Here is a 16,847-nt window from a genome sequence, read left to right on the forward strand (position 1 = left end):
TAGAATAGTAACCTATTCGTAGACTGCTAATGTTGGTCTTCAAATGCTACTTGTTTATCATTCTGATTAGAGCAAGAATGAAGAAGGTAAGGGGACTTGGAAGTAAACGTGTTTATTATGCTGCGAGACAGCATATCAACCTATAGGTTGTGAGCGCAAATAGGGGGGGGGGGGCGGACCAGTATTCTTGATCCCTTAATTCCTTTGCTTTGGTGGAGGGGGGCCCCAAAGATGTCCGTGCCCAGGGCCCCAAAAGTTCTTAAAATGGCCCTGCCTGCAGTAGTTCATTCATTCCTGCCACAGTTGTCCAGTTTCCCGTAATCGAGTCTGTCACAAAAAAACGAGACCTGGAGCGCTTCAAAACAGAACTAACACGCACAGGTGCCAGGACTGCACAAAGTTATTCAACGGCTGCTGAGCAAAAGAAAGGAGTCAATGTTGAGGCAAGAGCAAAGGAAAGCCATGCCAATACACTGCTACTGAGAAGGGACCAGTCGAGAGAAAACCATCCAGTGGGAAGCAACTGCTAGAACATAGCCCGGCATGCATGCATAAACTGTGGAGGAGGGTGGGATGTACCGCCTCAAAGCACAATATTGTGGGGTGTGCTACGTCCGCTCCACTGATGCACTCTCTCTCCTTCGGCAGATACAGCCTCTTGCCTTTTTTATCGGGAGACCACGGATGGAGGTGTCCCGTTGTCCCCAAGCGGCGCGAAAACTTCACATAACGCTGATCCGGTCTCAGAGAGCCTCGGACTCACGGTAACGTTATGCAAGTACTACGTAGCTGCCAGTCAGAAGAGGCAGCACCTGGTGTTGCAACTCGCCCCAGGGCAATCGCGAGCAGCCCCGCCCCCACGCTTCGACCGGGCCAAGCTACCAATCTGCAGTCGCATGAATCACCTTTAAATTGTGGGTCACGATCGTGTGACTCGCAATCTCACACGAGAGTTGGCAGACATTCTTTAGGAACTCCAGAAACAAAGAAAGCAACTATGGGTGGAGCATGACAATCTGTGTACACGAAATGTAAGGCAAGCACGTATTACAATAAAAGCGACAAGTGCTCAATTATGTGGGCAAGGATCACAACAGTGCTCTCCATTGGTCATTCAGAGTATACACCCCTCTCGTTCATTGGCTGGGTCTTGTGGCCGTTACGTATGACGTTGGTCGGTGTGTGCGAGAAGGGCAAGTTGTGCCATGCTGAAGTGCTTTAAGCGGAGTAGTGTAGGCAGTCCACCGATAAGTGCGCAAAGCGACGGGGGTCTGTAGCGATCACAGGGGAGCGACCTACAAATATAGACACCGATCACCCATGGCAGCTTCAGACAGAGTCTCCATTGGCCCACTAGTAGGAGCGGTTGATCAGGGCACTAGCTCGACTCGATTTCTGGTGAGTAATTCTTGTTAGCATAATGTTCATCGGAAATGCGCTCCTTCTGCTGAGTGCGCACCTGCATCGCTGTTTATACATTAGATTTTTTATTTAGCTAATTGTGATTTGACCATCGTAAACTTCCATTTTGTCCTTGGGCAAATCTTATATTGGAAGGTGTGGCCTTCCTTATCCCCTAGTTACTTGGTTGTGACTGATTTTACTGGAAAACGGGTGCTTTGCACATTCTGGCAATGAAAGTAATACGGTCTGAGGGTGATGCCTTGCCTTGCAATTGTAAGGTATACGCAGTGCTCCAGATAAGATTTTTCAGGTGGGAGTATTTTACTCCTATTTTTAAACTTTGAGAGTAAATGTGATTTTAAGAGAGTAAAAATGACGTTTCTCCTTTGCAAGAGAGTAAAATGTATGACATCCAGCTGATGTGTGCAAAAACTCTATGGAAATCATTACTATGCAGCAGCTTTCTGCATTGTGACAGAATACACCTTTCATTATTTTTCTAAGGTCTGTGCATTTGATCTCCCTTGTATATATTTAAATGTTGAAATCACAAAAACGTAGCCAATTTCATAGTAAAGCAAACATGAATTGTATTGTGTGTTTTGAGGTTGGATAGCAGAATTGTCTTTTGATGTTTAATGAAAGTCCTAATTTCCTGGAGCTATTACTACCAGATGGTATGCGTATGTTATGATACAACATTGCAGAGAAGCAAGGACTCCTTGCTGAATTCTATATTTAACCTAATGGTAATTTATATAGTGCTTTTGGCAAAGCGCTGTACATAGAACATATTTATCGCAATTCTCACCAAACCAAAGTCTGTATTCCTTTATCAGCCTCGAAAGGTTGAATTTGGACTTGCCAGGATTCGAACTTGCAACCTACAGATCATGCACAGATTGCAACAAGTGTTCATCCGGCTGAGCTATCTTATTGTCTAACATCCTTCAGAGGTCGGTTAACTGAGTATCGACTGAGGTATAATAATTACAGTACCTAGATGTTGGACGAACCATTTATGAAGCACTACATAAAGTTAAATACCTATCTGGATTATCAAAGGGACAGGTTTTGCTGAGTTTCTATTTCAATTACCAATGTAACTTTCATTTGTTTGTTTTTGAACAGTGCTTCCATTTCCTGGAGAGTCAGGTTTTTGATGTTTTAATTGTAGTCTTGAAGATTTGGGAGGCTAGAAAACCTGTGCTTGGTGTAAGGACAATCACTCACCCTTGAGCAAAGACGCTGCTGCTAATGACCATTTATAGTAATGTACCCCATTGACTGCAAGGTTGAATGAATGTAAACTTGATTATGCATAGTCATCATTTTACACACTGTTTTTATAATTGGAGTGTAATTTAAATTATAAGTATAAAAATGATGTTCCTCTGCATGATTATGCACACAGCATCGGAACAAAATACAATTGTGCACTAATGGCTTGCTTTCACTGGAAACAAAAGCATAATTTGTTATAAAATATGAATTCTCAATTGCAACTTAGTTTTCCATCTTATTAATTATACAATCCTAAAATTCTAGGAGAATATGCACAGTGCTTCTGAAGCTGAATGGAAAGAAACCATTCCTTTTATCATAGTGTGCAGTTTCTTTTTTTGAAAGGCTTCAGAGAAATACTTTCCGTTTCAGAGGTGGCTTGCAATTACATCCATGTAGATAGAAATCAAAAGAAACCTTCTGGTTTCTGTCAAGTAACCTGACCTTTTCACTGCCCTCTGCTCTAAACCTGTGTGTAAATGTACACAGGAAAATAATAAAGCTGTCATATTTACAAGATTTTCATGCGTAAAAAGGCCTCGTACGCACCTTATCTGGAGGCTTGGGTATATGCCTTATTTTATAACCTTTTTCTCAACCATGCCAATTTTCCGAAGACAGTACTGCTTTTGTTTTGCATTGCTATTTTAGAACTGTGACTTGTAAAGTGGTGTGTAATCCCCTTTGGATTTGCCTATTGTGTAGATGTGTAATGTTTATTTAGTGAGTACGCTCCTTAACTTAATTGCACGTGTATTTTTCACATCTGTGTGGTCCTTACAATACTTGTTTCATGTGTTAACTGCACCTATACACCAACCACTCCTGTCTCACCTATGCTTCCCAGAGAGTTTGGTTTGAATAAACCGTGAAAGGCCATGGCAGGTCAACCAGGTTGGCCTCTCTGAACCCCACAGCAGGGTTGATTCTGTCCCTCCTAACAACTGGTGGCATGCAGTGGGATACAGGTATAAGGACTAAATGAAGTGTCAGAGTTGTCAACTATTAAAATCCACTTGGTACATTGCTTTAGAGATTGAAGTGCTACAAGACTAAATAACTCACACATGGAAGTGTACATGGCTGAATACCTGGGCAAGTGCAAAGTAGATTAAGAACTACTACTAGGGGTGTGCGTGTCACGTTGTGTAGTTGATGTTCATGAAGTGCCCTAGGGTGGCTACTATGTAGAATAAACTACTACGTACGCACACAAAACTCCAGTGACAAAGCATCAAAACACACACTAAGCACAACCCGGTTGTTGAACATTCTTTGTACCCAACCATCCCATGGATTTTAAAATGGCTCTATTTGAGGATTATTTCAGGACTAAAAGAGCCAGGAAGACCTATGAATTCAAACACATGCAGATTTGTAATACATTGAAGGGGGGATTGCACACAATTTGGCTTCATGAGTCACTATTCCAACTAACCGACACTCTTCATCTATAGAGACGTGGGGTAACGACATCGCCCTGGCACCATCTATCAGTTGCTCCATAGACCTTCAGTGTCATCTGTCTAACCACCAGTCTCTGAATCAATAGATAATTAACAGACTCTCTCCAAGCCAGGCTCATCAACCACGTAATAATGTCAGACCCTGGCTTTTCCTCGCTGGGTGGAGAGATTGACCCCAGTTTTGCCACACCAGACTCAATAAGTGAAAGGCCCACCACATGACTGGCTGTCTTACCCCCACCCACTGCCCCAATAGATCATTTTCTGCACATTTCCACTCTTGAGTCATGGCAATAGTTAGATCCCCATTTGTACCCGAGATACTTCTCAGCCAGAATGTTTCCTTTGTAATTTCTTCAAGGTTATTAGCATACTTCAACAAATAAAATTCATATGTGGATCTTAGAATGACGCATGAGGTGAGCTCATGTCTAGCTGATTCAATACATTCACCATCCCCACAAATTCTACATGTCCTTTTTTCCAATGGTATACTCAGCCAAGCATCAGTAACCTCCAACACCTTCAGTCTGTTAAAATATTTTTGAATATGCGTCTTATGTGCTACTGGGGATGACATCAACTTAAGGTAAGATTGAGGCTCTTTAATAGCAGCAATCTTTTTGTGGCTGGCCACCCAATCCCACTTCTCGGCACACTTCTTAAGTGATTGACATAGTGCACCTTCTCCAAAATCCCAATTGGGGCACCAGCCTATTTTATCAAAGAATTTTTCATTCATTTTTAATTTTTTTTTGCATAGCTTCATTTTTACTTTCTATCATTGCAGTTTCCATTATCGATAATAGAGATTGTTCATTAGCATACATAGTTTTAATAAACGGCTTTCCTCTATTTATTTCAACTATAGTGGCCAGAGAAATCAATCCAAGCTCTAGCCTTATTGCATCAATTGAAGTATACTTAGTAAGTCCCAAAATTCTTCTCCATATCACCCCTTCCAGTTGATCCGCCCAAGCTTGCCAGTCAACATAGCATGTTTCCAGCCCATAAAGGAAGGAGGCAGCCAGTTTTTGCTTGTAGATATTAAGTATACCAACCAGAGAATATCCCGCCGTTTTTTTGGAGAAGATAGTGATTGCAGTCATAGTAGACCATGCTTTCGCTTTTTATTTTGTTGTGCTACAACATTCTCTTTTTTTCAGATGACAATTCATAACCCAAGTACCTATAGTGATCTGTTCTTTCAATGGAGCCTAGTGGACTTGTATATGTGTTGTCTGGTAGCACGTTTCTGTCCTATTGTCATAAATTGCGTTTTAGATAGGTTAATTTTTAACCCATTATCTTCCGCATATTTACAAAGCGCCAGGACACTACGAGACATGCCCACATATGTATTGTCCATGATTATTATATCATCAGCAGAGCCGATCAACCCCAGTATCTTATTTTCCATTTTTTGGAATGCATTGTCTTTGGCCACAAAAACCTTTTAAAAATCTGCAAAGGACAGATTGAACAGGATGGGTGCTAATGCACAACCCTGTCTAACTCCTCTTTGGATATGAATCTGTTAGATAGATAGCCTCCATTGCTCAATCTTACTCTAGAAAAATTGTTTTTGTAGATCATGTTGCAGGCGTACAGAATGTACTCCGGCATGCCCTTTTTCTTCAATTTGTCCCATAATAAAGGTCTGTCTATAGTATCAAAGGCTGTAGAAAAATCTACAAACAATATGTATAGTGGCATATCTTTCCTTGACTGAGCTTCCTCAATCAGAGTATTTTAAAAAAAAAAAAGATATGTTTATTTTAAACCAAGGCAGGACAAATTATCAAAGACATTGCTTAAAGAACAGACCCATGATGTTTCAATTATGAATCAAACCCCACCACCCCCTTCTTCCTCCCCCACTCCGGAGTCCCCCCCCCCCAACCTCCAGCAGTTCTTCCCCAGTTCCCACATTCCTCGGGTACGATTGAGGCCCCTGCCGCTCAGGTAGGTTCCCCATCTTTCAGGATCCATCGTGCGTTAAGCGGTTTGAATGTAAAAGCGGGGAAGCGCTGATCATAGTCCAACACTGGGGCCCAGACATTCTGGAAGCGGTGTAGCACCCCCGCTTTTGCCGCTTTAACTTTTTCCGCAATTAGGATGTCCCATAGTTTGCCCCACCAGTGGGCCATGCAGGGGCCGTCCGGGGACTTCTACAAGTGGGCTAGGACAGTTTTACCTGCCAGGAGGCATTGCGTTATCAGTTTCACTCCGTTCCCTGAGCGGGGGTAGGATCCAGGGGTTGGAACCCCCAAAAGAAAAGTTTCGGGCTCCAGGGGGAGAGTACGCCCAGTGATTTGCTCGATCATCTCCAAACATCGCTCCCAGAATTGCAGAATCTTTGGGCACGACCACCACATGTGGAAAAAGGAGCTAGGCTGAGAGCATCCCCTCCAGCAGGCGGCGTTCAGTCGTATGGTGTAGTCTGACGGGGTTGAAGTACCAGCGCAGCATGAGTTTATATGCACATTCTTTATTAGTGATGCAGGTCGAAGCGGTGTGGGTGCATGTCCAGATGTCCACCCAGGTCTGGTTGTCGATCGGGTGGCCCAGATCGGCCTCCCTTTGGGCCATGCATCGGGTTTTCCTCAACCAGAGTATTAATAACAAAGATGTACGTACTTGTAGAGCAGCACTTTCTAAATCCTGTCTGGGAGATACTATAGATATTTTCTTTAACAATCCATCAGTTGATCTCTTTTAATACAAACGTGGCAAATATTTTGCTGGGCACATCCATCATAGCAAGTAAACAATAGTTCTCAGGTAGCATTTTTGAGCCCTTCTTAAACACAGGGATCATATGTGACATTCTCCAAGAATTGGGGACAATACCAGTGGTTATTATTTTATCAAAAAGGGTCCACAGTATATCAGCCCATACCTCAGGATTATCTTTAATGATAACATTACAAAGGCCATTGGGTCCAGGGGCCCTGGAGGATTTTAGTTTCTTAATGATATCAATGATGTCCTCACGCTCAATAATTAGATCTTGTATGGGTCTTATCTCCAAAGGAAAGTCTTTACCTGCGAATTTCCCAGAAAGGAAACATTCCCAGGTCAACGGGTCAATATTACAAAGAAGTTCTTGACCACTACCCATGATCATCTTGTAATTAGACCACATTTTTCTAGCATCACCGTCAATCAGCCTTCTTACCATGCTCTGCCAGATCACATTATTTTTGGACATATAATATCTTTTCCTCCAATTTCTGTAGATATTTTTAATATTACACTTTCTAATAATGTTATCTTCTATCCTTAAATTTAGGCGATCAATATTTCTAATTGCCCGCCTCAATTCCTTTTTTGCATTTGCTATCATTTTATCGTATGTTTCTCTGGTTTATGTCCCCATTTAATAGAGGTGGTTTTACCCACCGGCATAAAGCCATACATGCATGAGGTGATCCACACAACAATGTCCTGAGCTGTCATCATATATCTATATGCCTCAATTTGACCTCTTCTCAATTTTTTTTACCCTTTATAGGTTCCTATCTGACCATCCAAGTCTGTTCCCCCTAAGATTTATCTTTAGCTCACCCATCCTATTCTTGATACAGAGCATTTTAGTGCAGTTAGTAATGCTAAGGCCTAACATTGCATGATCACTGAAATCATTGAAGCTAACCTGTAGCTCCAATATTTCAGTGAAGACTATTAGGGAGAATTCTCAAGAATGTGCTAATTTCCCTTACCTTTTGAGACCCCCAGCAACTTTGCTGGATTTCTAGGACTTTAATTTTTACCTGGAAAGAGTGTGAGCCTTTTTTCCCACTCTTTCATGTATTCTGATGTGTGTTTTACTTTTGTGTTCTTTGGATATGGAGTCTTTAGGCAAACTCCATAGGCATCATCTTTTTCTTGTGTGTCACACGGCACCTTCAGTGAAGTGGCACAGGGATGTCTTTCAGACTTCCCAAGGTTTAAATACCTTTTCTGGGACTGACTACCGTCTCCCAGTGCATGTAAAGTTAAACTGACTTTGCTAGTCTTTTTAGATTCATAGACCTAGCACAAACTATCTTCCAATAGGGTGCTGGAGGGGTTGCCTAGCATCCCCTATGTCTAAACACTCATGTAACAGTCAAATGTTACCCTTTCCTCTTGAAATGGCTGGTGCCAGTGGTTTTAGAACAAACTACCATGAATTTTCCCGACCGCGAACATCGGTAGCTAAAAATCGGGTAAGCCATGTTTTTCAATATGGCGCCCAAGACCCCTCTGTAAAAAAACAGACTTGGTCATCTTTTTTTGCTGTTTCTTTTCGGAAAGGTCCTTCTAGTGTTTAACTCTGCGCGCCAAACCAAGTTTGGTCCCTGAGTTTGATGCCCTTTGGCGGGCTTCAGTGCTGAAGCCCTACTCTGGCGCCTGAGTGTCTGGGGTGTACAGGATGTGAGGGAGGTGCCCGAAACTCCCTGTGCTTAGTCTCCTAGGAGACCTGAATGCACTCTGGCGTGATTGGCTGTCTGGCTGTCAGGCAAGGACAGCCACCCTGCTGGGTGAGTGGGAGCTAGGCTGGAATGAATAGGAGAACACTGTTTAAAAGCAGGTCTCTGGGACTTGGAAGGCAGAGGCGACCACTGGAACGAAAGAACCAAAGACAAGCTAAAGGAAGACGACTGCTGCAACTCCTGGACCGTTGGTTTGCCCGGTGAAGCCCTGCTGCAGGTCCAAATTGCCTGAAACTCCCTCGACAGAGAAGCCCTTCAAGGACGACTTCTTCCCTTGAGCTGGTGGGAACAACCAACTTGCAAGCGACCTGGACACTGTCTCCATACTGGTCGAATATTCTTCAGAGTGCTGTTGAAAACCATATAGCCAGTGAGAAGGATACCAGTTTGTGGACTTAAAGGCACTCCCACCTTAAACCAATCTTTAGCCAATCTTGTGGCTTCTTCCCTGGGCAGTGCAGGAACCTCCTGACGTCCTCCTTCTTGTCCTAAGGACTGATGTTCAGGAACAGCGATATCTGCAGGAACTGCCAGGAACAACTGCCTCAGCTACCGCTTTTCTTCATCCATAAGGTACTGTGCAAATGCGGTATGGAAATCCCTTCTGCCGCTGTGAAAGTTTGTGAAACTTACCCAATGTTGGAGTCTTGTTTGCTCCTAAACCGACATATAACTCTTTTCCTGGCAAACTACTTCTAAGAACATTGGCAAAGACTTGAGCTGCTTCTTACTAGTGGAATGTTTTCTAACTAAATGTGTAATTAAATGTATATTCTTTTACCAAGAAACCTTAAGTAAGTGTTTGCTTGAACTACTGTGATTGTAAGTCCTTTGTGTAACATCTTGTACTGCTCACATTCCACTTGAGATAAGTCTGGCTGCTCAGCCACTGATACCACATAACTGTGTAGTACAGGCTTGTACCAAAGGGGAAATTGTGCTTAGACCTGTGGTCTTAATTGTGTGTAGTGTTCCCAAAGGGTACGGCATGTAATTTGGCCTAACAAAGACCTACGCGTTAACAAAGATATAGTCTAAGGTGGAAGAATGGGTACAATTGCACCATGGCGGCCCATAGGTATATCCGTTTTAGTAGTGCTATTGACCATCTTAAGGTCCAGCTCTTCCAAAAAGTTTTTCCACCTTTGGTTTCTGGTATTATTCTTAGACTTAATGCCAACATAGTTATTTACGGACAGTTCCCTGTATTCCCAAAGTAAAATCATCCCCTGGAGGATCGTAGAAATTAATCAACAGCACGTTTTGCGTGCCTCCAATAAGGATTTGTACGCCAAGCACATTAGTATCACTCATACTGGGAGTAACTTCTTTAGAGGGGGATGTCATTTGCCACATTTGTTACTAGCCCCCCATACGGTCTTCCTTTAGCTCCCCTTTTGCCATTTTTTCAATAGCTAAAACTGTCAAAATAAGCCGGTACCATGAGCCAAATTTCTTGTAGGAGGATAATGTCGGTGTTAGGGAGAATTCTCATAAATGGTTAATTTCCTTTACCTACTGAGTCCCCCAGCAGCTTTGCTGGATTTTTATGATTTATTTTTATCACCTGGTAAGAGTGTGAGCCATTTTTCCCACTCTTACATGTGTTTTGCTATGCGTATTTCTACTGTTTGTGTGATCTTGTGCACTGGAGCCTCACCTACTCCATGTCCACCACTTTTTGTGTGTGTTACACAGCACCTTCAGTGCAGTGACACAGGGTTGTCTTTGAGACTTCCCACTGACTCAATTTTTCTGGGTCTGACTACTGTCCCCCAGAAACAGGTAAAGTTGCCATTAACTTTATATAGTCACTCTAAACCACAGACCCAGTACACCCCATTTTACATGGAGTATTGGAAAGGGTTAACTCTTATCCCTTTTTGTCTGTACCTCTTGGAGCTTTGTTTCGCTCCCTTAACATTAAAACTTGGCTGGTGGCAGTGGTATCTACCCTAACATTCCTACTGCGATTATCTTATATAACGTGGTAATGTTTTAGGCTATTATATTAGCCTCAAACATAAACCCGCTTGACCAAATACAATTTATTTTGGTTCCGGTTGGGTTTATTCACCATTTCTTTTTGTTAAAGTCTTTGGGCCTCATTACACGGTATGCGGTAACCATGGCGCTATTAGCGCTTGGGTTGCCGCCGGTATTTTACCGTGCCCGCCTTGGTGGATGGCGGAATTACCGGCCTACTCCAAGGTGAGCGGGGCCGGTAATTCCTCATTCACCAAGGCACTTCGCCATTCCCATTTTTCCCCCCATAGGGCTCAATGGGAATGGGAAAGGAGGTAATTACTGTACCGCAAATTGCGGTACCGTAATTAGCACCAAGGTCCCTTTGCGGGGCCGTTCCTTAACGGCTGGTAAAAAACAGCTGGCAAAGGGACCTCGTAGTAAGGCAGTAAGGGTTTACCGGTACCGATGCCCTTACCGGTAAATCCTTAACGCATACCGTGTAATGAGGCCCTTTCTCATGTTTTTCTCTGCGCGCCAAACCGGGGATGATTCCTTCGTTCGCTGTCTTTTTGCGGGCTTCTGCACAGAAGCCCGCCTTAAGGCGCCTGATAGTCTAGGTAGGCAGGATGTGAGGGAGGGATCTTTGGACCCCTGCCATGGGTTGCCGTAGTAACCCAAGTCGCACTCTTGTCTGATTGGCTAATGGGGCTGGCCTTGCCAGGCCAGCCACCTTGCTGTGTGATTGACAGCCAGGCAGTATGAATGGGGGAAAACTGCATAAAAAGCAGGTCTCTGGGACTGGAAGAGCAGAGTCGCCACTGGAGCGAAAGAACCAACGAGGAACTGGAAGAAGAGGACCCCTACCATGACTGAACCGCCCGGTGAAGCCCTGCTGCAGGTCTTAATCTCCAAATCCGACGACAGAGAAGATCCTCCAGAAAACTTCTTCCCTTGAGCTGGTGGGACCAACCAGTTTGCCCAAACTACAAGCCAGGACGCCTCCTCTGCTCGAATTTCCTGTACAGAGCTACAGTGGGCCGGATAGCCAGGAAGGTCGGACCCTGCTTGGGTTTTAAGGAGCACACCTTTTATTCGTTGTTTGGCGCTGCTGATGGTTTCTTCCCTGGGTAGTGCAGGACCCTCCAGTCTTCCTACTTCTGATCAGTGCGACAGTCGCTTCAGGAACCGTGAGCCTGCAGGAACAACCAAGAACGTCTGCCTCAGCTACAGCCCCCTCTCCGTTTTAAGGTACTGTGCAAATCCGGTTGTGCGTTTCGCTCAGCCGCGGTGAAAGTGTTTGAAATCTTTCTCCAATCCGAGGGCTTGTCCTTCTCTTTTCTTTGAACTATCTTTTCTACCAACCAACCTCGTCTGGAATCTGTGCCACGAACTTTACGGCGAACTACCCTGAACTGTGTGATCTTGAGCAAAAGACTTTTGACCTATTGACTTTGGCCCTAAGCCTTTTCTAGCTGATCTCCTCACTGTAGTCTCTCTTGTTCAACTGCTCAGAATACTTCCCTGTTGGTTTGACCAAATTGCTGATAACTCTGTCTTTCCCTCCCTTTTAAATTGCTGGAGTGCCATTTTGCTCCCACTTCATTTAGTGAGCCTAACTTGTCTAGAATTTAAGGAAAGTGGTGTGGTGTATTTATGATTGTGATTTTTTGTTTTTGTTTTTAACTTGCTTAGAAAGGTGAACTGTTATACAACTGATAAGTAAATAAATATATATTCTTTTACTTAGAAACCTTGAGTCAGTGTTTGCCTGAATCATAGTAATTGCTGTCCTTTGTGTAACTATCTTGTACTGCTCACTTACTCTTGAGATAAGTCTGGCTGCTCCACTACTGCTACCACTATAACTGTGTAGTACAGGCTTGTACCAAAGGTGAAATTGTACTGTCACTTGGAGTCCTAATTGTGTGTAGTGTTCCCAAAGGGTACTGCATATAATTCTGCCACAGTCGGCAATACTAATTAAACAATTCGACCCCTCCTGCTGGAAGAGATGTTTATGTCCTCTCGTATTCCAGGTGATGATTTTAGTGTCCACTTGGTTATTAACAATCATAGGGGGCAGGAAAGAGCAAAACGGTCCCCATGTGATTTTACATTGGGATCAACAGCACTGCTGGATTTGACTCTCTCATACCGTCCCCCCTTTCCAGGCCTTTTATACACTTGCGTGTCCATATTACGGGTAACCGTGTTAACCAGTTTTTCCCTACAGTCGCTGTCCAATTCATACGCCCGCTTGTTGAGTTCCATCAAACGTGCTCTAATTGGACAGACAACATCTTCTGAATAACAGTGAACCTTAGTTATCATATTAAGGCACTATTCCACAAATTCAAGATCTTCACTTTTAATTAACCTTAACGGGAGTAAGTGGTTAAAGATTTCCATCAGACAGCTTCTAATTATCGCCTTCATCCTCCCTTTGGTCATATCCTTGATGTTAAATGATTTCACTTGGAGAACGGTCCTTTTTTTTTTTTCTTTTCTCCACCAGAATCCACTTTCATATCAGACCTATTTACTTTTATTTAAGGTTACAACTTCCCCTTTGAAATGTTTAGGGTCACCATCTAGTTCATATACTGATGATTCAACCAATATTGCACTGCTATTGAATGAAGATTTGGAGCTTTCCATAGAACTTTCTGATATTTCTTCCTCAATAACGGGAACATCCAACCCAGCTTTAGCTTTTCCAGCAGCAGAACCAATTAACCAGTTTGTGAGGTTGCCAGACTTAAGGGCAGCTCTTTTTACTCTTGTCGCTGCTTTCTTCCTGGCACGCTTAGAAGATCGTTTCACATTGGGTATTTGGTCTGCCACGTCTTTCACCCTTTTTTCCATGGAAGCCTGGGGTTTATTCCTCGCATAATCTTCCAGCTTACGCTTACGCCTCTTCTCTGTTTGTTAAGAGGGCATCTTCATCAACCTCATCATCATCACTACCCAACAGAATTTCAACATTTGTTGATTCCAGATTTTCGGGTACAATTGGTCTTCGATCTTTAATTGAATGGCTATCAGCAGTAGGTTCCATAATCGATGGACCAATGCATCCCAATGATTGTTTATTAGGGTTGCATTTTCCAAGTACAGCAAGGAGTGAAGCTTTTATGTGTACTTGACATTCAATATTGTGGGTCAGCTTTAAAAGGATGTATAGGGCTAAGCTTGTTGATTCATTTAGCACTTGTGTCTTTGAGTTTCTCGCCAATAAAGCATTCTCTTTGCTCTGGGTCATTAAGTGACCTGTTATGTTCATGATCCTCCTTGGTGGTATTAGCTGTTAAGTCATGCAAACTCGTGAGTCGGGGTGAGCAGGACAATCTTGTAGAGGTAGAGCTGTAGTTCCCATTGCCTACCCTATTCTGGTTTCCTGTAATTCCTTGAACTATTTTTGGGTCCAATACATGCACTGCCCTCACTTTTTCAAGGTTAGTGATTTGACCCTCAAGACTGTAGCATAGATTTAGAAGGGAGATGTTGTTATCTAACTCTGCTGTGGTACAAGCCACCTCCTCAGCAGGCATCACAATTTCTCCTGGTACGTCGTGAATTTCAGTCGGGACAATCAAAACTGTTTGCCCCCACAAAAAAGTATTTTGCAGTCACTATATTCGAATCCACTTCTTCCTGAACAGGAGTACGTTTTTTTTTTTTTTTTTTGCAAACTTTGTTTTGGAAAATTGCACTACACGGCTCAAAGACTTAAAAGGTCCACAGTCACTGCACTCTGAAATGCAGTTATGCACCCTACTAAAGACTTACTCCACCCATTCGAGCTAACAGGGTGATAGTAACTGTGAGGTCACTCAAATGGTTACCAAACAACTTTGTAATAAAAACATTTGCCTGCATGCGCGTATGCAGGGATACCGGCAGATGCTTTCAAGCAACCCGTGTACTGGAGAGATGGATTAAAGACTAGATGTCCGCAGTCACTGTCCTCTGATTTCCGTATGCAGAAGTCTCTCTAAAACATACATAGCCCGTCTTCGGTACAGCACTTGGATACCGGCATTAATAACAAGCTGGTGCGGGAGATAGAGCCGACTCGGACATTCAACGAATATTACCACTTATCAAGAGCAGAAAGTTCCAATGTATCATCCGAATTACTGTGCCCATCATCCCTTCACCCTGATGCCTGCAGACTGTCCACTTCAGGCTCCACTACGCGGCCCGCTTCGCGGATCCCGTGACATTTTGGCAAAGTGGTGGGCGGGGCTTCTCCTCGGCACACAGCAAACCTTTGTCTTCACCAGTAAACAGCAGAGTGTATTAGAGTTGGTTGATAGTTCCACCAAGGCACCAGTGAGAATCTCATGTCACTCCAGCTGGGATCTTTAGATTTTAGGAGTAACTGATCGCCAACCATACATGACACGTGAGTCATAATAAATACATTTTGCCTCTTTACAGGGTGGCACCCTCTTCACCAACAAGTAAATGTATTGCGTACTAAGATATAAGCACCTTTACTGTCCAGAAACACTGCTCAACAATATTTTCTGGATCTTTCACGGGTGGCTGGAATGTATTAACACGTTTAAATTAATTTCCACAGCTGTGCCACTTGAATTAATTATTTTTATCTGCCAGCTGAATGAGCTGCCTGAAAGTTAAAATGCATGCTGCTCGAAGATACAAAGATTTTGGATGCAGCCACAGAAAACACCTCAGTCTTCTTGGAAACGGGATAATCTTAGACAACATTTTTGATTGAGTTTTTATGAAGTGCATGTCTTGCCAGCTCTGTTATGTTGGCCTTAGTGAGGTGGCAAGTGGAGAAAGAACGTATTTGAATATTTCATCCAATTTCTCACCTGTAGATCGATAAGGAAGATGTGGAACATAACAAGGGTCACAGGGTACGGCTCATTCCTTAATGTTGGTATACACCATCATGCACAAGTCTGCAAATGATACATAGTTGCCTCTGTGCTTGCATGCTGTTAGGAAAGATTTCTCTTTTAACAACTGGGCCTCCATATTCCATGGACCCCCAAACCTTTTGCTCTTGTTTTTGAACCTGTTCTGACTTTGTACGTGCAGCGGCACTCCCCTGGCCTTTTGCTCATTTTGTCATGGGGAAACTGATCAATGCTTCAGACTATCAGTGCTGGGAAAAACATCTCTCTTTTCCTGGACCAGAGCACTTCCTCTGGCGGGCTCACTGCCACGGGTGACCTGTATCCATGAGGATGACGTGGGCCTTCGACATGGCCGCTGGGTGTTCACCGAGTGTCATGCATGCTGGACGCTACGCTCGTAGAACAGCTAGACCGTTCTATTCCAAATGGAGGTTATTCGATACGTTACCGGGAAAACGACGTTTGCACTTTGCACGTCGCTAAATTCACGTGACTTTGCTTCGTCACGTGAACTACGGTATTACGTATTTAAGCAGCGTAGAAACTTCACTCGCTGCTTCTGATCGAATTTTTGGCATTGTGTAGCTGAACCTCTGATCTGCATCCTGGCATATTCCTACAGCTACTTATGGACCGTCTATAACGTGTGTTCCGCCGCACGCTGATTCCTGGAGCTATTCCTTCGCATGATAATTCACACGCGTTCTCTGTCTTCAAGCGTGGCTGGTCCGGATTGCGACAATCCCGCCCGCGTGCACATCCACACGCGCACTCTGTCTTCATACGCGGCTGGCCCGGACTGCGTGAATCCTGCCCGCGTGTAATTCCACACGCGCACTCTGTCTTCATACGCGGCTGGCCCGGACTGCGTGAATCCTGCCCGCGTGTAATCCCACACGCGCACGTTGTCTTTAAACGCGGCTGTTCCGGACTGCGGGAACACCGCCTGCGTGTAATTCCACACGCGCACTCTGTCTTCAAGTGCGGCTGGCCAAGACTGCGTAAATCCTGCCCGCGTGTAAATCCACACGCGCACGTGGTCTTCACATGCGACTGCCAAGACTGCCTGAATCCTGCCCGCGTGTAAATCCACACGCGCACTCTGTCTTCACACGCGACTGCCAAGACTGCGTGAATCCTGCCCGCGTGTAATCCCACACGCGCACGTGGTCTTCACATGCGACTGCCAAGACTGCGTGAATCCTGCCCGCGTGTAAATCCACACGCGCACTCTGTCTGCAAGCGCAGCTGCCAAGACTGCGTGAATCCTGCCCGCGTGTAATCCCACACGCGCACTCTGTCTTCAAGCGCAGCTGCCAAGACTGCGTGAATCCTGCCCGCGTGTAATC

General features: G+C 44.1%; 1 protein-coding gene across 5 annotated transcripts in view; it reads left to right on the forward strand.

The window, feature by feature from the left end:
• The first annotated feature begins 1,177 nt into the window (after nucleotides 1–1,177).
• The window catches only part of GK (glycerol kinase), a 2,191,429-nt gene continuing 2,175,759 nt past the window's right edge, over nucleotides 1,178–16,847 (forward strand). For 2 of the 5 annotated variants that reach the window (XM_069637305.1, XM_069637306.1), the window contains exon 1: nucleotides 1,181–1,398. In XM_069637305.1, coding sequence (XP_069493406.1) covers nucleotides 1,321–1,398 — 78 coding nt within the window. In that variant the 5' untranslated portion in view covers nucleotides 1,181–1,320. Of the gene's footprint in view, nucleotides 1,399–16,847 lie in introns of all 5 variants that reach the window. The other 3 variants (XM_069637308.1, XM_069637309.1, XM_069637310.1) reach the window with 2 other exon arrangements.

This window comes from Ambystoma mexicanum, chromosome 7p (genome assembly GCF_040938575.1).
Source record: "Ambystoma mexicanum isolate Mex_15411 chromosome 7p, UKY_AmexF1_1, whole genome shotgun sequence".
Classification (NCBI taxonomy): domain Eukaryota; kingdom Metazoa; phylum Chordata; class Amphibia; order Caudata; family Ambystomatidae; genus Ambystoma; species Ambystoma mexicanum.